Source organism: Mauremys reevesii, unplaced genomic scaffold (genome assembly GCF_016161935.1).
Source record: "Mauremys reevesii isolate NIE-2019 unplaced genomic scaffold, ASM1616193v1 Contig1, whole genome shotgun sequence".
NCBI classification, from domain to species: domain Eukaryota; kingdom Metazoa; phylum Chordata; order Testudines; family Geoemydidae; genus Mauremys; species Mauremys reevesii.
In genome coordinates, this window is record NW_024100715.1 from 4479016 (window position 1) to 4506182 (window position 27167).

General features: G+C 47.1%; 1 protein-coding gene across 1 annotated transcript in view; it reads right to left on the reverse strand.

Moving 5' to 3' along the window:
- LOC120392519 (killer cell lectin-like receptor subfamily B member 1B allele C) overlaps window positions 1–26431 on the reverse strand; it is a 96166-nt gene extending 69735 nt beyond the window's left edge. The window contains exons 1-4 of the mRNA XM_039517328.1: window positions 26255–26431; window positions 15121–15219; window positions 14581–14712; window positions 7163–7317 (exon numbers count right to left, since the gene is read on the reverse strand). Coding sequence (XP_039373262.1) covers window positions 7163–7317; window positions 14581–14712; window positions 15121–15219; window positions 26255–26339 — 471 coding nt within the window. The 5' untranslated portion in view covers window positions 26340–26431. The remainder of the gene's footprint in view (window positions 1–7162; window positions 7318–14580; window positions 14713–15120; window positions 15220–26254) is intronic.
- Between the last annotated feature and the right edge of the window lie 736 nt (window positions 26432–27167).

Consider the following 27167-nt stretch of genomic DNA (forward strand, 5'->3'; position numbering starts at 1 on the left):
AATATTGCAGTGATTCTGGCTGTAAGGAACCATCTGTCACAAAGGCAGGCTCACCTGAGTGGTGAGACAGATCAGAGTACACAAGGGGACTCCATGGTTAGGCTGTTACAGTGCCTGAGTTTACACTAGATCAGTGGTTCTCAAACTCTTTTTTCATGGACCACTTGAAAATTGCTGTGGGTCTTGGCGGGCCACTTAATGATCTTTTCAAATATTGTTTGTACCTTAGCTAACTATTGTAAAGCGCTTTGGATAAAAGCGCTATATAAAAAACCTTTTATAATTAAAATTTTTTTGTTCTATAAATAAAAGCACACAACTCATATTTTAATATTGGTAGTCTTACCTTTCTAATGTGATGTGCCCTCTCTCCTCTACAACGGCAGCCTCAGAGCTGGGGCTGGGAAGGAGGAGAGGGTCTCTCCCTCTCTCCTCTGCCGCAGGAACCCCTGAGCTGGGAAGGAGAAGGGGGGGTCTCTCCCTGGCAGCCACAGCCCTGAAGCTGGGGGAAAGTCAACTCTTTCTCTGGCTGCCACATTCCAAATTCCCTCCCACCCCCTCTTCTCACCCCACTGTCCCCTCCCACCTACCCTCTATTCTCCCCAAGGCCACCACCTCACCTTATGTGGGCGTCTTCTCCAGGGTCCAGGCACCTAATTAGTGGAGCCACACCTGTGCGACTCCACTAATTAGGTGGTTGACTCTCTTCATTTTCTTGTGTGCGGCCACCCAGGTGGCACCTTCGAGGGAACTATCCGCAGACTACCTGAATGGAGCTTGTGGACCACAGTTTGAGAACCTCTGCACTAGATGGTTGGTTGGTGAAATCTGAGTCTAGAACTCTCAGCCAGTTTGGGTTTGTGCCTGGTTCCCAGCAGTCTGCCCTGAGGTTGTCACTCACCCTCTCCACACACTGCAGCCAGCTGTATAGCCGGGTATTGGCTCCAGTCCCTCTCCTTACAGGACAGAGGAGCTGAGTCAGCCCAGAAAGGGGGTTTGGGGGCAAGGTGTAAACCAGGGAACCCTTGGTGCCAACTGGCAGAGTACAGGGGGTGCAGAGGGTTTACAGGGATCCCCTGGCACTGATGGCTACATAATAGTTCACCAAAAGGTGGTTATAATCACTGCAAGATGTGCGTATGGATAATAGGTAAGGAACTCAGTATCTATACTGACATTAAAAATGAGGAGTCCTTGTGGCACCTTAGAGACTAACACATTTATTTGGGCATAAGCTTTCGTGGGATAAAACCCACTTCATCAGATGCGTGGAGTGGAAAATACAGTAGGTAGGTATATATACGCAGTACATGAAAAGATGGGAGTTGCTGTACTAAGTGGGGGGGCAGTGCTAACGAGACAACTCAATTAAAGTGGAATGATGCCCTTAAGGTCTTGCAGTTAAGGCAGGTCACCAGGAGGTGATGTATCTCAAATGTTCTTTTTGGGCAGGTGGTAACAGGTTATCTCCTTGTCTAGTCAGCTGTGTATTGTGTGTACCTGTAGCTGGATGCCTATTTGCATAGTGAACCAGGTGCAAATTGAGAGATTTTCTTCCTGTAAATTCCTTCTTTTTTTGAGGATTTTGCAAACAGCAGAGGGGGTGTCCTGTTTAAGAACAAAGATAAGGGGTTGGTCTGGTCTATCCTGGTGTGCAGACATACATACTGGATCCCTCACCTGAGAGGCAAACTGCCAGCACATGTCTCGTGAAAGAAAGGTCACAACCTGCCTGGCTGTAAAGCGCTGCAAGGATTTTGGGTGAGCTGTACGTGGTTAGGCAGAAGAGTATCTTGGTAAATAAGTCCAGGCTCTAGAACATGACTTTATTTTATATGTAACCGTTTGTTTCCAACACTTCTACTTGACTCTTGGCTTTGTTGAACTGACACGTGATTTCACTATGAGCATATGTCACTGCTGTGTGTTAAGCAGAGCAGAGAGCTGAGGTGGAGCTGGTGGGCGGGGGCATTCCTGTTCCCTTGGAAGCAGCAGATCTGTGAATACTGCCAGGATCCAGGGGCTGGATGCTCAGAGAGCTTCAGGGCAGAGTGGGCCTATTGCTAACTGCAGTGATTGCAAGCCCAGCACGAGCACGTGTGGCCAGTGGAGTTGGGGAGCTGACCCCTGGCAGACACAGACGAGGCTCCCTCAGGCAAAAGGCAGGAGGTGGCGAGGGGCCTCCCAGGCCTGGGTACCAATTTACTGCAGGTTTGGGGCAGTTATAAATTACACCCCAAGGCCCCAGCCTAGTGAGAAGGACCGAGGGGAGGAACTGTGACTGCAAGGGGCACCTGAGTCCCAGCACCTCCCAGGCCTCTGCTCTGCCCCCGGCTTAGAGCTCCGTCTAAAGCCACAATCCAGCCCCGTGAGCCCAAATGCAGGGGACTGCATGTTATAGAGACACAAATACAGAGCCTCCGCTCCACCGTTTATATCACGGCAGCTTCTTTCTGGCAGATCCATCTGAACTCAGCACCACACGTCTCAGACTGAATCCGGCTGCCTCTTATCAAGCCACAGCTGTTCCCTTCAGCAGAGCCTGAGAAGCTGCAGAATTAAAGAGAGTCAGTGTCATTGTGGTCCCTGTAACAAGGAAAGGCCCATGGGTGAGTCTTTCCTCCCCTCACTCTAATGGGAAGCTTGGCTCTGGCATTGGCCTTCATCTCTGTAACTTTCCTACAGAGCATCAGTCAAGCATGTGAGCTGAGTTAGGGGGCCTCTGGCAAGGAATGGAGGAGGCTGAATCTCATGGGGTTGGTGACCTGATACTTTCTTGTTGAAAGTGGCCACCTTGAGCTACCACATCTCAGCTTTCCTTTAAAAACACAGTCTGAGGCTTAGCGGGGAGAGGAAACCTGCACCATGTGACCTGGGTCATAGACGGCTGCAGATGGCCTGAGGACTTGGCCGGATGAATGGCTGGGTTCACAAAAGGACTTGAGTGCCTAGTGGCCACTTTAGACACCTCCATCCCAGAACCACGTCCCCCCTGGGATTCACAAACCCTGGAGGTGACTGAACTGCTCGGTGCCTTAATATTCAGAGTAAAAGTTTCCTAGGTACCTGTGTCTCTGTCACTCAGCCCATGCACTGCTGGCTACCTAAGCCCCAGTGTGTGATGCATGAGCCAGCAGCAGATAGGCGTTCCTCTGCCTAATGCACCTGCAGGCCCTGAGCCACTCAGCATGTTCAAAGGCCACTTACCAGCTTGGGTCCCACAGGTGAACTCCCACAAAATAGCAGGGAGGAGCAAAACCAGGGGTTGGGGCACTCACCTGGAAAGTGGGAGACCCCATTTCAAGTCCCCCCTTTTGCCTGCAGGGGAGAGAGGTTTTGAACAGGGGTCTCCCACCTCTTAGAAGCAGCTGCTAATACTGAGCTAGGGGATAGTCTGAGGTGTGTGGTCGCACGTGTCTCAGTCTCTTGTGTGAATAAATAAAGCGGGATTGGAGCAGAGGGAATGTCACCTCAGGGCATGATCCAGAGAGATGATTTTTAGCCCCCATCCGTGATGGCTGCTTGGAGCAGCTGGGCCTGGCACCCGCAAGGGGAGAGGCAATTCCTGATTTAGTCCTGAGTGGAGCACAGGATCTGCCCCAAGAGGTGAAGGGAGCTGGACTGCCCGGTAACAGTGCCCACAGGGTAATGACATTTAGCCTCCCTGGAGGGGCATAATACCAAACCAGCCCACAACAGTCACGTTTCACTTCACAAAGGGGAACTACATGAGCAGCAGGACACTTGTTGGATGGAAATATCACAGAGCTGTCGCCGGGGTGAAATGCCTCCTAGCAGCACAGAGACTACTTAAAAACACCATCAGAGGCTCAGCCTAAGGGCTTGTTTACACTTACAGCGCAGCAGTGAAGATGCTACCTAAACTGATGGAGGGCTTCTCCCATCAGTGTAGATAATCCACCTTCCCAACAGGCAGTTGCTGTGTCGACAGGAGAAGCCTCTCCAGCAACATAACGCTGTCTACACCCAGTGTTTAGGTCAGTATAATTGTGTCATTTGGGGTGGATTTTTCCCACCCCTCAGCAGCATAGTTATACCAATGTAAGTCTGTAGTGTACACCAGGGCTAAATGTGTACCCTCCCCCCACCCAAAAAAAAAAAAAAGACAGGAGGAGGGCCAAAAAATTGCCACCCTGGCTAAACAGCAGAGTAATGGAGGCCATTAGAGGCAAAAGGCACCGTTTAAAATTTGCCAGACAAATCCTAATGAGGAACATAGGAAGGAGCACAAACTCCAGCAAGTGAATTGTAAATGTTTAAGGAGGCAGGCCAAGGAAGAGTTTTTAGCAAGTTGTTTCTCAGATGCAAAAACGATCCATTTTTTTAAGTACATTAGAAGCAGGAAGCCTGCCATACTGACAGTGGTGTGTGCAGTGTAGTTGTAGCTGTGTCGGTCCCAGGATGTTTGAGACACAAGGTGGGTGAGGTAATATCTTTTACTGGACCAAGTCCATTGACCTAGCTACCGCCTCTCAAGGGGGTGGATTTCCTAAAGAAACCAAACCCACGTCCATCACTGTAGAAAGTGTCCACATTGCAGCGCCGCACTGGGACACTGTAGCACGTGTAGGGCAGGTCTAACCATAAAACGTTGCACCAGTGCAGTTGTGCCACTGTAGCGCTTAAGTGAAGATGCTTCTACATGGCCAGGAGAGCGTCTCCCCTCAGCGTAGTTAATTCCCCTCTGAGGGGCGGTAGCTCTGTTGATGGGAGAAGCCCCCCCATTAACATAGTGCTGCCTACACAGGGAATTAGGTCAGTGTAACTACATGGCTCAGGGGTGGGGATTTTTCACACCCCCGAGTGATGTAGCTGCACCACAGTAGGTTTGTAGCGTAGACCTGGCCGCGGCGTAGATGGAGTCTTGGGCGCCAAATTCCCCGAGAGAGGCGGCGGTTGGTATCCTCCCCCTCGTCTTCTCTCCCATTGTTCCCCGCCTAGCGTGCTGGCTTTGTGACTAACACTCTGGGGCACCGATCTCTCCTCATGCATTGTACAGGGAACCCGGGCACCTAACTCAGGCTTTGAGAATCCCAGGGATTTTCTAGGCACCGTGACACTCAGCATCCCAACGCACAAGTCCCTTTCTGAATCTAGCCCTTAGGGCGTGGCAGGCGGGGGTGTAAATGTAGCTTGCGCTCACTGGCCGTGTGGACAGTCTGACCGCGTCTCTGCAAGTGCCATAGGGAATTTTTAGTGCACAACAGGAGGGTCCCCAGGGCAGTCCGTGTGCACACAGAAAGCTTGTGTGAGGTAGGTTTACATCCCAGCCTGCTGCCCACAAAGTGCTTGTCTAGACAAGCCCCAAGACAGACTCTCTAAGCTGGGCGAGCTGCCCCCCGCACCGCAGTGGGGTCTTAACGCCGATCTGCACTGATGATAAATCCCACTGTTCTAGTGGAAGGAAGGAGAGGGAGGATCAAGGGATAAGGGTTTGGCCAATTGACTGGGAGCAGCAGCTCACTGTGACCCCACAAAAGGGGGTGCCTGAGACACCACCACTTTCTGCCCCCACCCTCCATCTGGCACTGGGAGCACAAAGACCGGAGGGAGGACAGAGCCCAGGGGAACCCAGCAGAGCCCACAGACAGGGCTGTAGTAAGACATTTGAGGGCCCTACACACCACCTCTTCTCAGGGTCCCCCTTGCACAGGCAGGAGCAGTGGCCACATTCTTACCAGTGATTACATGTCACAGCCTCCAGCTGCCGGCCCAGAGGAGCTGACGTGCGACAGGAGGAGGATGGTTGAATTCCCTGCTCTGCCCCAGGGCCGCCCAGAGGGGGGGGCAAAGGGGGCAATTTGCCCCGGGCTCCGCAGGGGCCCCCAAGAGAAGAGCGGGGGCTCCCGCCTCCGCCCCTCTCCTGGAGCCTCAGCGCATCAAACGCCGAGTCTCCGCCGGGGCCCCTGAGCCCCGCCCCGCTCCGAGCCGCGTCGTCAGGGGGCGGGGCTGGGAGCTCTGGGCTGAGCTCGGCTCCCTCCGCTCGGCGTGGAGCTCCCAGCCCCGCCCCCTCCCCACGCGGCTCTGAGCGGGACGGAGCTCAGGCCCCGCCGGCCACACGCTGCGGCTGTTCCGGCGAGGCGCTGAGACTCCGGGTGAGAGGGAGCCGGGGTAAGAGGTTGGGGCGGGGAAGCGGGGCCGCCGCGGCGCAGCCCGGTCTTCGGCGGTAATTCGGCGGGGGGGGGCCCTTACGTTCCGGGACCGGCCGCCGAAGTGCCCCGAAGACCCGCGGTGGGGGCCCCCCGCCGCCGAAGACCGGGCTGCACTTCAGCGGCGGGTCCCGCTTCGGCGGTAATTCGGCGGCGGGGGGGGGGGCCCGCCACGGGTCTTCGGGGCACTTCGGCGGCGGGTCCCGGAACGGAAGGGGCCCCCCGCCGCCGAAGACCCCGGGCCCCCGGAATCCTCTGGGCGGCCCTGCTCTGCCCATGCTCTTGTGTCACTCTGGGCAAGTCATTTAGGGTGGGATTCACAAAAATACTTAGGTACTTAACTCCCCTTGAAATCAATGAGCATTAGGCACCTAAATACCTTTGTGAATCCCACTGTTGGGCTCTCTGTGCCTCAGTTTCCTCATCTGTAGCATGGGGATAATAGCCCTGCCCTGCCTCACAGGGGTGTGAGAGGATAAATACAGTAAAGGTACTGAGGAGCTCAGATACTATGGTAATGGGGGGCCAGATCAGCACTTTAAGCCTTGTCTACACTAGGAGGTGTTTCTGGTGCAGTTATACTGGAAACCCTGTAGTGTGGACACAGCTATATCCATTGCTAAGTGTTTCTACCACTACAGCTTATGCCAGTGCCCCCGATCAGCATAAGCTACACTGCAGTAAGCGCAGGCACATTGGTAAAACTGCAGCTACACTAGGGCCTTTGCGGGCACACCTATGTTAGGAAAATACCCTTAACCAATGTAACTACGCTGGTAAAAGCTGTGGGGGTCTTGTTCTGAACTGTATGTTAATCAGCCAGACGCCCCAAAGGGGAGAAAACCCCCCAGTGCGGAGTTTGATTAACTGGGGGGAAAGGAGAAATGAGGCAGAGGGGTAGAGTCAGGCTGGATAAACCTGCTGCTCTGGGACTGTAACTAGGGACACACGTCTCTCTCCAGCTGGAGTTTGATGAGCCTGTATTTTGTTACCATCTCCTCCTGGTTGCGGATCGCGAGCATGCGAGAGCTCTTCCCCGAGCAGTCGTCACGGCTCCCAGTCCAGTTTTTACGCTCCTTAGACAGCCAGTAGCACTTGTCCCCATGCAGCAGCCAGTAGCTGGGACAGAGTTTGCACCCGGAGCCCTCTGGAGCGGGAGATGGGAACAGAGGTGTCATTCATTCTGAACATGCAAATTACGGCTGGGTGAAAACTCTTGTTCAAAGTTCTTTTTTTTTAATGGAAAATGTCATTTTGACCAAAATAAAAGTGTTTATTGTAGTTGTCATTTTTTGATGGGGAGAAGGGACTCAAAATGGAAATACTGATTTTTTTTGTGGGGGGGCGGCAGTAGCGATGGAGGATTTCATTCAGTTTTGGAGGGGAAATAAACATTTACTCTCAACATTTCCCCCCATTGGGAAAGAGGGGGAGGACTTTCACTTTTCTACTTCCTTCAGAGGACATCAAACTGTCATTTCTTTTTATATTTATCATGAACTAGGTTTACAATGTATCAGCTCTAGTTTTAGATATTGCTTAAGTTTTTCCCTACAGCCATGTAAAAAGCCTTCAGACTCAATGTACGAGTGAGGGCTTTTCTCAGGGTCAGCACTCAAGCAGCCGGCATGCTGTAGGCCAGGACAGCAAGGTGCTGGCAGAGCTGGGAGGCCAGAGAAGAGAAAATTCACTTGAAGTCTTTACACAGAGTTGGTTTCTTACTAAAGATCTGCTCTGACTCAGTCACAAGTTCTGGGCTCTATGCAGGAATCACTGGGTGGGATTGTCCGGATTGCTGCAGTAAAATGTAGTTCCTGGGGATCTGACCATGTCAGATCATAAAAGTTGAACACAGACAGACCCAGCCTGTACCCCGATGGGAGACCTCAAGGGAAACTGAAGCCTGGTCTACACTAGGCGTTTAAACCGGTTTTAGGAGCGCAAAACCGATTTAACGCCACAACTGTCCACACTAGGAGGCACCTTATATCGATTTTAATGGCTCTTTAAACCGGTTTCTGTACTCCTCCCTAACGAGAGGAGTAACGCTAGTATCGGTATTAACATATCGGATTAGGGTTAGTGTGGACGCTGATCGACGGCATTGGCCTCCGGGAGCTATCCCACAGTGCACCAGTGACCACTCTGGACCGCAATCTGAACTCGGATGCAGTGGTCAGGTAGACAGGAAAAGCCCCGCGAACTTTTGAATATTTCCTGTTTGCCCAGCGTGGAGCTCCGATCAGCACGGGTGGCGATGCAGTCCGAAATCAAAATAAAAAAAGAGCTCCAGCACGGACCATGCGGATGTGATCGCTGTAAGGGCAGGCAAATCTGTTCTATCAGCGCTCTGTTACAGAAGATGAAATTCAGAATCCTTTTTTAAAAATCTCCAGACAGACGCCATAGCAGGGACTCAGCGCACTGCAGCGTGACAAGCGTAACGGAAAGCCAAAGAATCAAATGGACGCTCATGGACTGGAGGACTGAAGCTATCCCACAGTTCCTGCAGCCTCCGAAAAGTATTTGCATTCTTGGCTGAGCTCCAAATGCTTCTAGGGTCAAACACAGTGTCCGCGGTGGGTCAGGGCATAGCTTGGCAATCTACTCACCCCCCACACACACACCCAGAAGTGAAAGGGAAAACAATCCTCTGACTCTTTTACATGTCACCCTATCTTTACTGATTGCTGCAGATAGACGCGATGGTGCAGCACTCAACACCAACATCCTTGCTCCCCCCACGCCATGGCTGGCTGATGGTACAATACGACTGGTACCAGTCCTCATCATCAGCCTATTGGCACATGGGGCAGTGCAAAAGGACTGGTAACCATACCAACTTGCTTGGGACAGGTCGATCAAGGTCGCCTGGTCCTAATTTTTCCTGGTAGATGGTGCAGTATGGCTGATAACCATTGTCGTCATAGCAACAGGGGGCTGAGCTCCATCAGCCCCCACCCTTCATGTGTAAAGAAAAGATTCAAGTGCCCCTGAACTAGCAGAGAGATGCTGGGCTTCTCTCCTACACACTCCTTACTGTCCTGTCTGGACTATCATAGCAGCTGGAGGCTGCCTTCCACTCATATCTCACTAACAAGTCACTGTGTCTATTCCTGCATTCTTTATTACTTCATCACACAAGTGGGGGGACAATGCTACGGTAGCCCAGAAAGGCTGAGGGAAGAACGGAATCAACAGGTGGGGTTGTTGCAGGAGCACCCCCTGTGAATAGCATACAGCTCATAATTTCTGCAGGATCTGACACAGAGCAGCTGTGCTCTCTGGTTCTCTGATACAGCGGTTCTCTAGTACACTTATTCTATTCTAGGCAGGACTAATTCTATTTTTAGATACCAAAAAGGAGAGATTGACTCAGGGAGTCATTCCCAATTTTGGCTTTTGCGCCCCTGGCTAAGAGCAGCCAGGGGCACTTATGACAGCAGCAAATGGAACAGTGCAAAAGGACTGGTAGCCATGCTCATCTTATTACCAATTTATGGTATGGTAGATGGTACAGTATGGCTGATAACCATCTCTGCTATCATGCAAAAGCAAAAGCATGCTGCTGTGTAGCGCTGCTGAATCGCCTCTGTCAGCGGCATCTAGTACACATACGGTGACAGTCACAAAAAGCAAAACAGGCTCCATGGTTGCCATGCTATGGCATCTGCCAGGGCAATCCAGGGAAAAAAGCCACGAAATGCTTGTCTGCCGTTGCTTTCCCAGAGGAAGGAGTGACTGACGACATTTACCCAGAACCACCCGCGACAATGATTATTGCCCCATCAGGCACTGGGATCTCAACCCGGAAATGCCAAGGGGCGGGGGAGGCTGCGGGAACTATGGGATAGCTACGGGATAGCTACCCACAGTGCAACGCTCCAGAAATCGACGCTATCCTCGGACCATGGACGCACACCACCGATTTAATGTGTTTAGTGTGGCCGCGCGCACTCGATTTTATAAAATCTGTTTTACAAAACCGGTTTATGCAAATTCGGAATAGTCCCGTAGTGTAGACGTACCCTGAGTGTTGAAACAAATAATATTGAAGACTGAGATAGAAGGACACCACCTAACAAGGCAGAACTGAACCTAGTGCCCCAGTCTGGCAGTAGGGGGTGCTGTACCACTGCTAGTGCCATGGTTCAGCTGTAGGGTGACCAGATGTCCTGATAAAATTGGGACTGTCCCGATATCTAGGCGTTTGTCCCGCATCCCAACTATGTTTGGTCAGGACGCAATTTGTCCTGATATTTTGCAGTACTCCATTTGTTTTGTTTTTTTGGTTTTGCTCTGCCGGTGACCCTGCACCCCGCCCCCCCATGTGTCCCGATATTTTCTTCCTCTCATCTGGTCATCCTATTCAGCTGAGAACTAAAAGCAAGGTCCACTTGGGTTCATTAAGAGCTGCCATACTGGGTCAGACCACTGTCTGTATTGCTCAGTATGCTGTCTCTTACGAAGGCCCATACCAGAGCTTCAGGGGAGTGTACAGAACAGGGCAATTATGGAGTGATCCACCTCTCTTCCACTCCCAGCTTCTGGTAGTCGGAGGTTCAGCATCCCTCCAATCCTAGCATTGTATCCCTGACCGTCTTAGCTAATAGCCTTTGATGGATCTATTTCTTTTTTGAACCCAGTTATACTTTTGACCCTCACAACATCCCATGGCAATGAGTTCCACAGGTTAGTTATGAGTTGTGTGAAAAAGTACTTCCTCTCGTCATATTAAACCTGCTGCCTATTAATTTCATTGGGTGACCTCTGGTTTCTGTATTGTGGGCAGGGTAAATAATACTTCGCAATTCATTTTTTTCCACACCATTCATGTCCTATCACAGGGGTCGGCAACCTTTCAGAAGTGCTGTGCCGAGTCTTCATTTATTCACTCTAATTTGAGGTTTCACGTGCCAGTAACACATTTTAACATTTTTTAGAAGGTCTCTTTTTATAAGTCTATAATATAGAACTAAACTATTGTTGTATGTAAAGTAAATAAGATTTTTAAAATGTTTAAGAAGCTTCATTTAAAATTAAATTAAAATGCAGAGTCCCCGAGACGGGTGGCCAGGATCCGAGCAGTGTGAGTGCCACTGAAAATCAGCTCGCGTGCCGCCTTTGGCACCCGTGCCATAGGTTGCCTACCCCATCCTATAATATGCCCCCTTCGTTGTCTCTTTTCTAAGCCGAACAGCCCTCATCTTTTTAGTGTTTTCTTGTATGGAAGCTGTTCCGTACCATTGATGATCATTTTTGCCTTTCTCTGAACCATTTCCAGTTCCACTACATCCTTTTTGAAATGGGGTGACCGGAACTGTACACAGTATTGAAGGTGAGGGTGCACCATGGATTTATTTATAGGCACTATGATATTTTCTGTCTTATTTTCTATCCCTTTCCAAATAGTCCCTAACATACTGTTAGCCTTTTGAACACTGCTGAATATTGAGAAGAAGCTTTCATTGAACTATCCACCATGACAGCAAGATCTCTTTTTTTGGGTGGTAACAGCTAATTTAGAACCCATCAGTGTATACGTATAGTTGGGATTATTTTTTTCCAATGGGCATTACCTTGCACTTATCAATGTTGAATTTCATCTGCCATTTGTTGTCAAGTCACCCAGTTGTGAGGGATTCCTCGGTAATGCCTCACAGTCAGTTTTGAACTTAACTATCTTGAATAATTTTGTATCGTCTGCAGACTTTGCCACTTCACTGTTCACCCCCTTTTTTCAAATAATTAATGAATATGTTCAACAGCTCTGGTCCTAGTACAGATCCTCAGGGGACCCCACTATTTACCTCTTTCCACTGTGAAAGTGGACCATTTATTCCTACCTTTTGTTTCCTGTATTTCACCCCGTTATTGATCCATGAGAGGACCTCCCCTCTTATCCCTGGCTACTTACTTATTTTAAGAGCCATTGGTGAAGGACCTTGTCAAAGGCTTTCAGAAAATCCAAGTGCGCTATAGCCACTAGATCACGCTCATTCACATGCTTGTTGACTCCCTTGAAGAATTCACTTATGTTGATTCTTCCACAACAAATCATGTTTATCTATGTATCTGATCATTCTGTTCTTGGTAGAAACTATAGTGAATTTGCCCAGTACTCAAGCCAGGTTCACCTCTGGAGCCCTTTTTAAAAACCAGCATTACATTAGCTACCTTCCAGTCATCTGACTCTTCTTGAATCATAGAATATCAGGGTTGGAAGGGACCTCAGGAGGTCATCTAGTCCACCCTCCTGCTCAAAGCAGGACCAATTCCCAACTAAATCATCCCAGCCAGGGCTTTGTCAAGCCTGACCTTAAAAACCTCTAAGGAAGGAGATTCTACCACCTCCCTAGGTAACCCATTCCAGTGCTTCACCACTCTCTGAGGGAAAAAGTTTTTCCTAATATCCAGCCTAAACCTCCCCCACTGCAACTTGAGACCACTGCTCCTTGTTCTGTCATCTGCCACCACCGAGAACAGTCTAGATCCATCCTCTTTGGAACCCCCTTTCAAGTAGTTGAAAGCAGCTATCAAATCCCCCCTCATCCTTCTCTTCTGCAGACTTAAACAATCCCAGTTCCCTCAGCCTCTCCTCATAAGTCATGTGCTCCAGCCCCCTAATCATTTTTGTTGCTCTCCGCTGGACTCTTTCCAATTTTTCCACATCCTTCTTGTAGTGTGAGGCACAGTACTCCAGATGGGGCCTCACCAATGTTGAATAGAGGGGAATGATCACATCCCTCAATCTGCTGGCAACATCCCTCAATCTGCTGGGTGGTCTGAATACTGGGTGGTCTGAACCTGTTCAAATTCTAGCCTGGGGTGACTTCAATTTGTCTCTCTAAAACACCTCCTGCAGTTCCAACAGACTATGGGATTCTTCTTCAGTCATTTCCCTTACACATTGTATAGCAGTGCTCTGTGCTGCTGAACAGCTGTTGAGTTTCACCCCAGAGGTGGATGCATTTCAGTAGTGGGGGAAATGATTCCTGTGAGTCCTACAGAGTTTGTAAAACACTTTGTGATCCAACCTCTATAGCAGTTGTAGTACATTATTATTAAAACTGTCTATGCTCTACCAATGGGAATTACTCTGACCACTAGCAGCAAAGAGGTCCTGTGGCACCTTATAGACTACCAGACGTATTGGAGCATGAGTTGTGTCCGATGCATCTGACCACTAGATGTCACCGCTGCTCCTCTGCATAAACTGTTGAGAATTATGATTTAATTGTACTTAAATTGTAAGCTATTTGGGTCAGAGACTGTCTTTTTATGAATTTTGTTAACAGCACCTGGAACAATGGGGCCCTGATCCACAACTGGGTCTTTTGGCATCACTGCAATATAAATCAATGGTTAGTATTACAGGAGAACAGAGAACAGAGGCCACAAAAATGAATATGGACCCCATTGTGCTAGGTGCTGCACATACCCATAGTAAGACAATCTCTGCCCCAAAGAGCTACCAATGCAAACATAGGATGAGAAACAGGTGGAGATACATAAAGAGGGAACAAGATGACAGGGAGAGTGAAATAACCGTATTGGTACAGAAAGAGGCAGTTGCTGCATTTACCTTGCACCCACCTATTGGGACTGATGAAAAGAGAAAAGACAGAGGAGCTTGGGGTGTACAGTACATCACTATCACACCTAAAGCATTAGAGCATATTAAAAAGCGTCCCATCTACTTAAAGGTCACCCTGAACATTGTTTTCCCAGATGTAGTTATGAGTAGAGTTGATTCATAAAAAATTGCCTTTTTTCAAAATGAAAATCTTCACAGAAAACTTGTTGCATTTGAACTTTTCTAGTTGTTGTTGAAAAAATCTTCTGAACAACTTTTGTTGTTGAAAAAATCTCCTGAACACTTTGACTAAAAAAATGAAAGTTTACTCCCATGGTTTCGCCCCTTTACACTATCACTTTGGCAATGTTGCCGTCTCTCATATTTTTATCACACATCTTGTGAAGTTTGGTGTTTTCTTTTAAGCCCCACCTCCTGGAGTCAGGGGATTATGTGAGAATGTTAGTTTCATTAACAAAAGTTTCTGTCCCTCAGAATTGCAGAGAAAAGCTGACAGCAGGCCCCCAAGTGCAACCTAAAGGCTCAGACACCAGAAGGCAAACATAAAGAACCCAAAATGTATAATTTTCCTAAAATAAGTCAATCTCATAATTTTTAGGGCATAACTCATGGGTTTTTGGATGCGTGGGGGGTCACAACACTGGAGTAATGTATATAAAGGGGCCTCAGTATGAATGAGAATCTGGTCCATTGTGTTTCAAGCTGACAGTGTCCCTTTAACATGGTGAATGGATTTTCAATCATAGCTAGAGTGCTGCAAACTCTTCCAGGGAGAGTGACTCATGGCTCTGGGACAGTATGAGCCGGGGTTACCTGCCAAGCTGCCATTGTGGGGTTTCAAGTGAGACCGGAAATCCTCTTGGCAGGAGCACTCTGCTTCATTATTCTCCGATGTATTCAGAGTTCCTCTGGTCTGTCCTTCACAAGAGATATGCAACTGGGAAACTTCAAAACAGCATCAGTGTCAATAAAAATTACTTCTATTGCAGCTATTTAGGAATTAAAAAACAATTGTGGAGGGTGTAAAATCATCAGTGTAATGTGTCCATCACAGCTAGGGTAGGGATAGAGGAAGAGAAAATCCTATTCACTACTCAATGTTGGTGCATTTCTATCCTCCACCCACATGTAACAGTGAACCTGTCTTAGTTGGATCACACAACTTTCATGCATCTAGCTTTTAAATGCACCTTGTTCTGGTAACATTTTGACCTGGCTGGTGATGTAATGCCAAGGATTTCATTCTTAAACGGACTGGAATCAGGAATGGAATATCAGTGGGATTTGGGAATGAGAAGAGAATTAGTGGAGCACCATTAAGCCCAAATGGATAAATAGATTGGCTCTACTTACCCCAAGCCCCCAGGGCTATCACAGCTATTGTCAGGACGATGTTCCCAGCCCATCCGACCCCTACAGCGATGCGATGCCACCGGGGACATGGAGGGGAACCTGTAAGAGACAATGTTTGGAGAAACACCATCAGCCCCCAGCGTGAGAAATAACAATGGAACTTGTTCTTCTCTGGAGCCTGTCTCAGCCCCCTTACCTGGGAGTTCCTCTCCTCTTCACATAACGCTAGGGGCGGCTTTACCAATGGCAGCTTCTTTCACCCATTTCTCACAAAAGCACCTTCACCCCTTTTCCCCCACACTGTCCCTTATGCATGATTTAGGCCCTCCATAATAGCTGCCTCAGAAGGATTCTCCAGATCTGCTGGCCAGACACCATCAGTAACATCCACCTCTTGGAGAGGACCCGTCAACTCCCAGCAGAGGAAGAAATTAGAAGGAGAAGGTGGAGCTGGATAGGACATACACTACGCAAGCAGCCAACCAACATCACCAGACAGGCACTGCGGTGGAACTCCCAAGGCAAGCGGAAAAGAGGCCGTCCAAGAAATACCTGGCGACGCGACCTTCAGGCTGATAGCAAAAAAATGGGCTATACCTGGAACCAGCTAGAGCAAATGGCCCAGGATAGAGGACTCTGGAGATCTGTGGTTGGCGTCCCATACCCCGATTGGGGTGACGGGCATGAGTGAGAGTGAGTAAATCATTCTACACAGCCAGATCCTTTCTTACATTCCCCCTGTAAAGTGACACCCATGTACATTGGCCAAACCGGACAGTCTCTAGGCAAAAGAATAAATGGACACAAATCTGACATCAGGAATCATAACATTCAAAAACCAGTGGGGGAACACTTCAACCTCTCTAACCACTCAGTGACAGACTTGAAGGTGGCAATTTTGCAACAACAAAACTTCAAAAACAGACTCCAAAGAGAAACTGCTGAACTCGAATTAATAGGCAAATTAGATACAATTAACTCTGGCCTAAATAGAGACTGGGAATGGTTGGGTCATTACACTAATTGAATCTATTTCCCTATGCTAAGTTCTCCTCACACCTTCTATCGGTCATCTTAATTATCACTTCAAAAGGGTTTTTTTTCCTCCTGCTGATGATAGTTCATCTCAATTGATTAGACTTTTCCTGTTGGTATGCGTGCTTCCACCTTTTCATGTTCTCTGTATGTATAAATATCTCCTGTCTGTGTGTTCCATTCTATGCATCCGTAGAAGTGAGCTGCAGCTCACGAAAGCTTATGCTAAAATAAATGTGTTAGTCTCTAAGGTGCCACAAGTCCTCCTGTTCTTTTTACCCATGGTAAACTGCCTAGTAATAACGGCTAAGCAAAAAACAAACCATGTGAAGCCTCCAAATTGTTAACCAAGCTAATACATATCACCTTGTATTCCTGTGACCATCCCCCTTGTCTTCCCTGTCCCTTCCTTCATGTTCTAAATACCCCGGTTGTGTTTTGACCCCATTTAGACCCCCAATCCTATAGATACTGTTACGCCAGGAGTCACCAGGTGGTGCTGTTACACACCGTCATATACATTCTTTTTCTTAATGTGTGAGCACTGGTCAGTCTTTGAAGCAGTGTTATATTATTGTTTATTTTGTGGTATACAGTAGCTTCTTTGTGGAGGAGCTGTGGCACCAGCAGGGGAGTTTGCTTTCTGCCTTAATTTTTCTAACTAGAGTCATATCTTGGGACAGAGTTGCTTCCTGGGAACCAGGTATGGTTTTTGGGCTGAGACTCCTGAAAGAGGGGTTTGTTTGCATGCCAGTTGTGACCACCTCTGTACCAGGACTGGTGTATACAGTGTAAATAAATAAATTAAACTTAGAAATACCCAGCCTCCATGTCACTACATTTTACTCGATTGTGAAAACAGACCAGGCTCCAGTGTCTACTAACACTAAAAACAGGGTGACAATACTTGTGCCTGCACTTATCTTTAAGCATGTGAGTAGTCCCATTGACTTCAAAAAAGACCACTTATATGAGAAAAGCAAAGCACATGTGTAAAGTGTTAGCAGCGTGGGGCCTTAGGTTGAAAATGATTTGGTTGAGAACCAAATATACTTGTGCAGTGCCTAGCACAATGAGGCCTCAGTCATGACTGGGGCTAAGTTCTAGGTGCTACTGTAATACAAATAACAATAAATCTGTTGATCAGAGGCCAAGTCACCTCTGGGACACCCCTGCAAGTCAAAGTTGAAGAAAGAACTAATGATTAGAGGGAGGAGAGAATTAATCACATTTCAAAAGGTGTTCCCAATTTTTTTTAATATTAAATTTTTTGCCTAGTTCTGTAGTTAGAAGGAAAACACACACACACACACCCCAGATCGGAAAGTTTGCAAATATTTTGTTGAACATTTTCCCCAATTTTATTTCTCAAATTTTGAAATTTCAGTGAAATTTCAAAATTCTTAAAATTATAACCATTTTTACTGATGAGACCAGTTATTAACTAGATAACTTATCAATGCTATTTGACGATATGGCTGCATGGTAAATCTCTTGTGTTGATGAATCAGCACTGTTTACACAGAAAGGAGTAAGGCAGTGGAGAATTAGACTCTACATTAGAGACAGGGCTGCCCCAAGCAGCCAAAAAAAAAAAAAAGCCACGATTGGCGGCACTTCGGCGGCAGCTTTACCGCCGCCACTTCATTCTTCGGCAGCAATTCAGCGGCAGGTCCTTCCCTCCGAGAGGGACTGAGGTACCCGCCGCCGAATTGCCACCAAAAAGCTGGATGTGCCACCCCTTTCTGTTGGCTGCCCCAAGCACCTGCTTGCTTCGCTGGTGCCTGGAGCTGGCCCTGAAGGTTACTACTCACCTTGTGCAGTCATTGGGGTTCTTCGAGATGTGTGTCCCAGTTGGTACTCCACTTTAGGTGTTGGTGCATCCCTGCATCTTTGATTGGAGAATTTCAGCAGCAGTACCCACCTGGGTCATGCATACACAGTCCCCATCTCGCAGCACCATTGGAGCCTCCTCTAGTGTACATGAGACCCGACCCTCTCAGTTCCTTCTCTACCGCAGAGTCTGGAAATTGAACTCCAAAGTAGAGGGGAGGAGAGTGGGTAATGGAGCACCCACAGGGACACATATCTTGAAGAACCCGTTACTGCACAGGGTGAGTAACCTTCTCTTCTTTTATGTCCCTGTGAGTGCTCCATGGGGGTGACTATAGGGTAGTACCCAACGTTGGACTGAAGGGGCTTCAGAGTTGTAGGGGTGAGTGAAGACAGCACTGTTAGCCCTAGCAGTGCATCTGATCTTGAGCTCTGGGTGATCGCATAGTGTTTTGTGAATGTATGTTCAGAGGCTCAGGTGGCAGCTCTACATATGTCTATGAATGATACGTTTTTTAGAAAGTCTACTGAGGTATTAATGGATCTAGTACAATGAATTCTGATCCCGGATGGGGATTGTTAGTTCTTTCGTTGGTAACAGAGGTGAATGCACCCTGAGATCCACTTTTAGAGTCTGTGCGTGGAGATCGTGGCTCCTTTAGAATGTTTGGTAGTGGAGACGAAGAGCCTTGGGGATTTTCTGGAAGGTTTAGTTCTATCAAGATAAAAGCTAGTGCATGACTGACGTTCAGGGTATGTAGTACTGATTCCTGTTTGCTCTCGTGAGGTTTGTGAAAAAATACAGGAAGATGGATTGATTGATGTGGAAGGATGAAGATATTTTAGGTATGACCACTCGGATGTGGTCTGAGGGTGACCATGTCCTTGGGAATAAAAGGCATAAGGTGGGTGAGCCACGAGAGCCCCTAACTTGCCCACACAGTGGGCTGATGTAATAGTGACTAAAAATGCTTCCTTCGTTGATAGATGTATCAGAGAGCATGTCACTAAGGGTTCGAATGGGGCCCCACTGAGGCAGCATAGTACCGTATTCAAGTCCCACAGCAGCACGGGAGCATATAATTCAGGCTAAGTGCTCTGAATGCCTGTAAGGAAGCGTTTGGTAATCGGGTGTGCAAACAGTGACATCCCATCAATCCTGTGATGGAAAGTTTTAATAGCCATCAGATGTACCTTGATCAAACTAGTGGATAGTCCTAAGGTTTTTAGCTCCAAGATGTAGCTCCAAAATCAATGGTAGAGGTGAGGAAACCAAAGTGTCTTGCTTCGCTTGGCACTATATGGCGAACCTCTTCCATTTTTGAAGGTAAGTCTTGTGCATGGTTGACCTCCTACTGTTTAGTAATATGTGTTTAACCTGTTCCGAACAAGCTAGTTCCTCATGATCGAACCATGTAGGAGCCATGCCCGCAGGTGAAGTCTCTCCAGGTGTGCATGGTAGACCTGCCTGTCCTCCTGTGATAGAAGGTCCGGTTAGAGTGGGAGAGTGCGTGGAATACATAGCAACATCTGTATCAGTTAAGACTAGCAAGTCTGTCTGGGCCATGTTGGGGCTATCAGTATGACTTTTGCTTTGTCCATATGTATCTTGTTTATCGCTGTCAATAGCAGTGGTATCAATGGGAACACGTATAGAAGTGGTGCTTCCCATCTGAGGAGGAAGGCATCCCTCAGTGATTGGGGTTCCCAGACCTGCTCTCGAACAGAATTGTGGGCACTTGTAGTTATGTGATGTCGGAAAGAGGTCAATAGATGGGTGGCCGCATTATTGAAATATGTTCTGCAGGACCATGTCGTTTAGTTCCCATTCATGATTGTGAGAAAATTCTCTGCTTAATGTGTCTGCTGTAGTATTCTGACAGGCTGGAAGGTAGGAGGCTTAGATGTTGATATTGTGTTGGATGCACCAATTCCACAATTTCATAGCTTCTGTGCAAAGGGAGTAGGATCTGGTATTGTCTGGTGCTGGTATTATCATTGCTAGTGTGACAGCCTGAACAACTGGACCCTCACAAATTTGTTGAGCTTTCTAGGACTCACTTGGTGGTGGTGGTGACGGAAGACCACGTTGAATAAAAGGGAGTCAGACATTCCCCAAAATGGAAGATGGACAGTGTCATCAGCACTACAGAGTAAGCAAGATTGTTAAAACCTTTGACCAAGCCCTCAAAATTGTTGCTTGGAGAAGGAATATTGAGACGATGGTGATGGAGGTCGGCATCTCTGTGGTCTCTGCCTTTGTGGTTCGTGCTGCCATTGATGTTGGATATATGAGGCATACCTGTTGCATTGGTAGGGCTGGTAACTGTTTTGTCTACTCTTTGTGGCAGGTGTATAAATTCCCAACGTTCTGAGGGTCATTCATGAGTTTGTCATCATGTGGAGGACTTTGTCCGTGTTGGCGCTGAAGAGTTTTCTGGCAGTCAAACGGGAAGTCCTCCACCATGGACTGTATTTCCCTGGGAAATCCCAAGGAATGCAGCCAGAAAGCCTGGTGCATTGACTATCGTGGTGGCCATGGATCTTGCTGCTGTGTCAGCCATGTCTAAAGTTGCCTGCTTGTGTTTCTGCAGCAGTGAGGTTACAACTGAGAGTTAACACCAAAAATAGAAGTTGCATTTTCTATCTTTGCTGTTCTTTTCTCTCCCCTTTTGTTTGTCTGGTTTTCTCTTTTAGAGAATCAGGATCAGACTTGAAACAGCAACAGCTCCAGCCCATCTCTATTAACCTTTTCTCTTTTCCCTAAAAAGGACAGTTATTAGCATCTTTAATACAATAAAGACTGTCAAATAGGGGGGTTTTTTCTCTCAAGATAAAGGGAAAGGAAATAAGGAATGGTGTTAAAATGAAAGCCTTATTTAATACTTTATATTTCAAATGCTTCAACTGCTTTTCTTTGTTTTTTGGTATCTTTAATCAAAGGTTAAAATGATTTGTAATGGTGTATTTGCCATGGGTCTAAGCAAGCTGAGGAACTTGTATGTTAAACCCTTAAACTTGTTTAACACTGTTCAATGCTACACAGTGACGGGGTTTATTAACACCTTTGATCTTTTGGGCCCATTTATTCCGTCAAAATTAACACAATGGTGCCATAAATGGACTGCCCCTCCCCTGCCAAGAGGGGAGACCATGATGCATCATGGGAGATGTATTCCAAACTGGGAGTCCAACCCATAGAGGAAATTGGAGACATGAGGCACCCAAATTACAAATCCCATGACACACCATGGCAGCATTTCAGAACTGAACTATTTTGGTTTTCAGATGAAATATTTCAGTTACACGTTTTTTTTTGCCAAAAAGTAAAAAATTTCTGTGAGGCTGAGGGAGGAAAACATCCTCCAAAAAGCTCTAAATGGATTTGTACAGACAATACTCAGAGAATTTGCGCCGCAGAACATGTGTTGGTGGTGATAGTACATGAAATGGAAATAGTCCAGCTAGGGCCTTAGATTTTCAAGTAATTCAGAGGTTCATAGATTTTTAAGGCCAGAAAGGACCATGACAATCACCTAGTCTGGCCTCCAGCGTCACACTGACCAGAGATTTTAATACATTTTACATCGTTTTTCACAAAGCTGTTGTCTTATTTGATTGATCATTTTTGTATTCAGTCTTCAATGAAATCGACTAGCTAGTATTTGGCATCCACTTGAACAGGGCCGGCTTTAGGAAGCGGCGGCCCAATTCGTTGCAGTTGCCCCGGGCCCAGGACAAAAAAAAAAAAAAAAAAAAAAAAAAAACGGCTTGGGGCTCACCTTCACCAGGCAGTGTCAGTCTTTGCTTTGGCTTTGTGGCGTCTCAGGCACCAGCGCAGCGCGCGCATGCGGGGCGCGGGCGGCGCGCGGCGCGCGCGCTCGCCTGCCAGTGGCAGGCAGCAGGCCTGGCAGCTTGCCTGTGAGGGGCTGTGGTCTGCTGTGCCGCTGGGGCAGACCTCAGGCGTGCCGCAGGGGAGGTCCGGGAGGTCGCGCAGCAGCAGCGACCCCGCGCGCTCGGTGCTGTGCAGAGCCGCCCCTGACTGGGCCGGCGGGACCTTTACTCCTCCAGGTCGGGAGCAGTGCTGAAGGAAGGCTGAGCCTGAGAAGTGCCAAGAGCCACCAGAACCCGCTGCTGAGAGCCGAAGCCCCGCACCCCCGCGCCCGAAGTAAAAAAAAAAAAAATTAAAAAAAAAAGGCTTCTCACTCTAGCCCAGGGGGCTGGGGCACTGGGGGGGGGGGGGGTGGGGGGAGAGGGAATAGGCCTGGGAATTGGCCTAAAGCCACCCACCATACATGTGGATTATCATTTCCCTAAATATCACTATGGCTGTAACTTTCAAAGGAGCCTAGTGGCATTTCAATGGTGACTGAAACCCCTTAGGCGTCTTTGAAAATCCCAGCCCAAAGAGTTTAATGATTTGCTCCTTTCCTGAGAATTGTACTGTGGAATGAAGACAGTGAGCCAAGGCCTATTCTCAGTCACCCAGGTGTGCACTAAATGCAGAGACGTTCCGCTAAGGCAATGTTTCTCAGCCTGGGGGGCGGGTTTAGGGGTGTTGCAAGGCCAGGGCTGGTGTTAGGTGGTGGCAAGCGCAGGTCAACTGCTCGGGGTCCCACATCACAGAGGGCCCCGTGATGCTAAAGTACATGCTTCAGCCCCAGGCAGCGGGGCCTGGGCCTCAGCTTTGGCTTCCCTGGAGTCTGAGGCCCACGACGCGGGGTCAAAGCATGTAACTTAGCTTTGCAGGGTCCCCTGTCAGCGGTGGCTCCAGACACCAGTGCTCCAAGCGCGTGCCTGGGGCGGCAAGCCGCGGGGGGTGCCCTGCCAGTCCCAGCTAGGGCGGCAGTCAGGCAGCCTTCGCCGGCTTGCCTGCGGGAGGTCTGCCGGTCCTGCGGATTCAGCGGCAATTCCTGCCTGCCGTGCTTGATGCGGCAAAAAGCTAGAGCCGCCCCTGTCCCCTGTGGTGTGAGGCCCTGGGCAACTGCCCTGTGTGCCACCTCCTAACGCCGGCCCTGAGTATTATTAATAATTTACTTAATAATACTTAAGGTAAGAGATCGCAATTTTTTCAAGTCTTGGTATGGGGTCACAATTATTTTTTTAAGTCCAAAGGGGGTTTCCAGCACAAAAAGATTGAGAAACACTGGACTAAGGTAACATCCAAATTTACACAGAAGTGACAGTGCCGTTACAATGGCTCAGCGTCTTAATTTTCATCAGTAATTTTTTTGTAAACAGAAACACCATTAAACCAAACTCACACTACATTTTCAAACTGCGTTCTCTAGGGAAAGGGTTAGAAACTAACTTTTTGCTACAGATGAAGCTCGTGACACTCTTAAGGCTACTCACAGAGTTTATAACCACTACAGAAGACTAAAATTTCTTCCTGTTGTAACCACTCTTAATTCTGGGTCAGTTCAAAAATTGCATCCTTCTGTTCATAAAAGTGGATCTTTATTTGAGGATTCTCACAGACACCTAATTCAGATCGCTACTTTTAACTTTACAGAACTAATTGTTCTGGAATTATAAGTGGAAAAAAATAGTGGAAATAATTTCTGAATAGTTAAAAATTATTGTACCATCAGAATGAGGCCCCTGCTCCTAACTAGAACCTCTTAGCACCATCATCTGGCAAATTTCATATTAATTAATGCTGGGTATGGTTGTGTTTTCTGTCTTCATTTTAAAATGGCTCGTTGAATTTACTTTAAAATTTCTCAGGAAAATTATCTTGTAGCTTCAGACTAACATGAATTATTTCAGGCTAAAAGCAGAGGGGGTTTTAGGAACAGGAAGTAGAAAAGTCAAGATCTTCTGTATATTGGAACCTATCTTCCAATTTTAACTACAGTATGAAGTCAATTCTGTGACTTCATGATTCTACCAACAACTTATGAGACAAGTTAATTTTAATTTCAGCATTAGACTCTGATCCTGCAAAGATTTCAGAAGAGGTGTAATGTTAAACGTATGAGTGGCTGCTTCAGTGGAATGACTCATTTGAGTAAAGTTAAATGCGCACATAAGCGTCTGCAGGTTCAGGCCTTGGGATGACCCATAGCACAAACCTCTACACCCTTGCTGCAAGCATTTGGAGCATCAGGCCCCTAGTAATAAGACAGGAAATACATTATCGCCAAGGGTTGTGGTGGATTCTTCATCACTAACAATTTCAAAATCAAGATTGGATGTTTTTTCTAAAAGATACTCTAGGAATTATTTTGGGGAATTCTACAACCTCTCTTATAGAGGGCATCAGACTAGATGATCACTGTGGTCCCTTCTGGCCTTGGACTCTGTGAATGAAGGCCCCACTCCTGCACATGTGAGTGGACCCTTGTGCCTATTGACTTCAATGGGATTCTGTACAGGTGTAACTGAAGGTCCACCCATAAGGATCAGATCAGATCACAGGAATGAGGCCTAAATTTCCAGTCATTAACATAGTGTCAGTCTTCATCTTAACAACATTATATAGCTGCAGCTAGAGAAACAATTTAAAAAACAAATTCAGTTCTCGGATACACTTGTGTAAATTTGGAGTAACTTCACCGACCTCTATGGCATCACTCTGGATTTACACTGATGTAACAAGCAGAATCTAAATCCTAAAATATTTTTCAAGAGTAGATAAGATCCTGTCTGAAAATAATATCGAAAAATGGATGGATACAATTTCATGACAGTTCACAATAAGAATTAAATTTGACTAGACAGCCACATATTATGCTAAGCTTTACTGTGATGTAAATAGATACCAAAGCAAGATCTGTTGAAAAATATCAACTGTTAATAAAATTGCACCAGGTATTTCTATAAGAAATGGTTTCAGAAGATGTACAATAATTCAGTTATGTTCAAGAGCTTTAAGTGTACAGCGATACATTTTTTTTAAGTACAATACATTTATAGCTATACTTAGAGGAAAACTTATGAGATAAAGGAAGCCAGAATCATTGGCAATATTCAAGTATAACTGAAGGTAGTTAACATATAATATGTTTGACTATAGCAAGATAAACTAGATATACAGCTTGATTAAATATTTGGGCTAATAGAGTGGGATTCTTAGAAACATCTAAATCACTTAGGCACTTCTGAAAATTTTACTCTTCATGTAACTCTGTAGTCTTACTGTACTTATGGAAAATACACCCTAAAATAGCTATTTAATATTTAAATGATTCCCCCCCCAAACAGTCTCCAAATATCAAGATTTTTAACTTTTTTAATATAATTTTTCAGAGGAATCACAAATAATTTATGATACTCAGTTTACATCCTTTAACTTAAATTGTAACACATGGTTCCTTGTATTTTAAATATTCCTAAAACACTGATAACTCTTCATTGTTCTCAGCTCTGCCACTGTCTTCTCCTTGACAGTCCCTCCTGACTGTCCATACTTCAGTGGAGCTACAGTGCAATAACTTGCTGTCTCTCCTGCGCTCAGAAACAGAACACGTCATCTCTGTCCTTGGAAAGCTTCCCTGGTTTTGTGTCCATTTCAGCATCCAGTAGACAAATCCCCTTCATTATCTCTGTCATTCCCTCCCTGCTCGCCTTTGGCAAGGTTCTTCTCCGGTCCCATTCCTCAGATACCAGGCGTCCCTCTCCCTACTTACATCGCTTACCCACCCCGACACCCCCCAGTACCCACCATCTGCCAGTCTCCATGACCCTCTGCACATAATTGGCTCCCTACCTAATTTCAGGTCCACCTCTTCTCTCAGAAGTATATGGATTTTAACTTTCTCTCTAACAAAACAATTAAATTCTATTCTACGAGTCCCCCCACATTCCTTGTGCTTTGTCATTCTTTCTCAGACTCACCCAATGTCCTGCTCATTGCCCCCAACTATAACCCACTATACTATGTACTGTTACCTCAATAGTTTGCTGATATGCCTCAAATATGTATGTATGTCATACAAAGTACAGCTATATTGCATTGCATTTGTATTTGCATGTTTAGACTGTCAGAGGCTAAGAAGTTTTCTGTGACACACTGGACTAACAAACTAAAGTGCACTATATTACCTTAACGAAATTAAGTTGCCAAATGCTGAGAATGGTAAAGAATTTCATATTAGCTAAGTCCCACCACACACAAAGCAGAGAGCTGCTCCTTGGCTCTGGACACAGTTTCTCTAAGCTGTCTCTGCTGTAAGCCAAACAAAAAAATATCTGAGAAAAATGGAATCCTAACCAAAGACTAACCACCTTGATGCAAAAATAAGAAACTAAATCCACTTACTGAGGTGCTGAGATGGTTGTGGTGGCCTTGAAGAGGAACTGGCTCCAGGAATTTTTAAATCAGCATAAATTATTTCTCCAGCCATGACAAGTACAGAGGAAGGTGTGAGCGTACAGAAGGGGATCTGTGTCTAAGAGCAGTCTCCTGTGTATGTCTGCCCTCTTCTGAGCAGTAACATATTTCTATTCTGTTCTATGCAGGATCTTACACCACACTCATCATCATAGTATCTGTGAGACTTCTACTAGTGCATTAAGCAACGTGACTAACATCCGTTACATGTTTGTTCTTCTTCGATTGCTCATGTGCATTCCACAGTAGGTGTGCGTGCTCCCCAGGTGCACCAGTCCTGGAAGTTTTCCCCCTAGCAGTACCTATAGGGGAGCGCCCCTAGTGACCCCTGGAGTGGTGCCCCATGGCATGGTATAATGGGCGCTGCGTGCTCCTCCCACCCTCAGTTCCTTCTTGCCGCCAGCGAAGGTGCATTGGAAATGCTCTGCTCCAGCCTTGCTGTAGATTCCCCCTTGGACTTCATTAGTTTATATCTAGTAGTTCCTGTAGTCGAAGCAGTTTTTAGTTAGTTTAGAGTTAGTTAGTGTGCCCAGGTCGGGGCATGCCATGTGCCCTGGGCTTTAAGTCGTGTGACACTTGCAAGCGGCCAATGCCAGTGAGTGATCCGCACGTGGACTGTTTTCGCTGTCTGGGAAAGACCCATCTCAGTGATCACTGCAAGATTTGCAGATCCTTCAAGCCTCAGACCAAGAGGGAGCAGGACATTTGGCTCCGAGCCATTTTGATGGAGTCGGGCTTGACCGTGGCACCATTGTGCTGCTCTGAGTTGACGCCGAGCACCGGGGCATCGGTGTGTGGTGATCCTACAGTGCCCTCCACCAGCCAGCACTGCTCCCTGTCC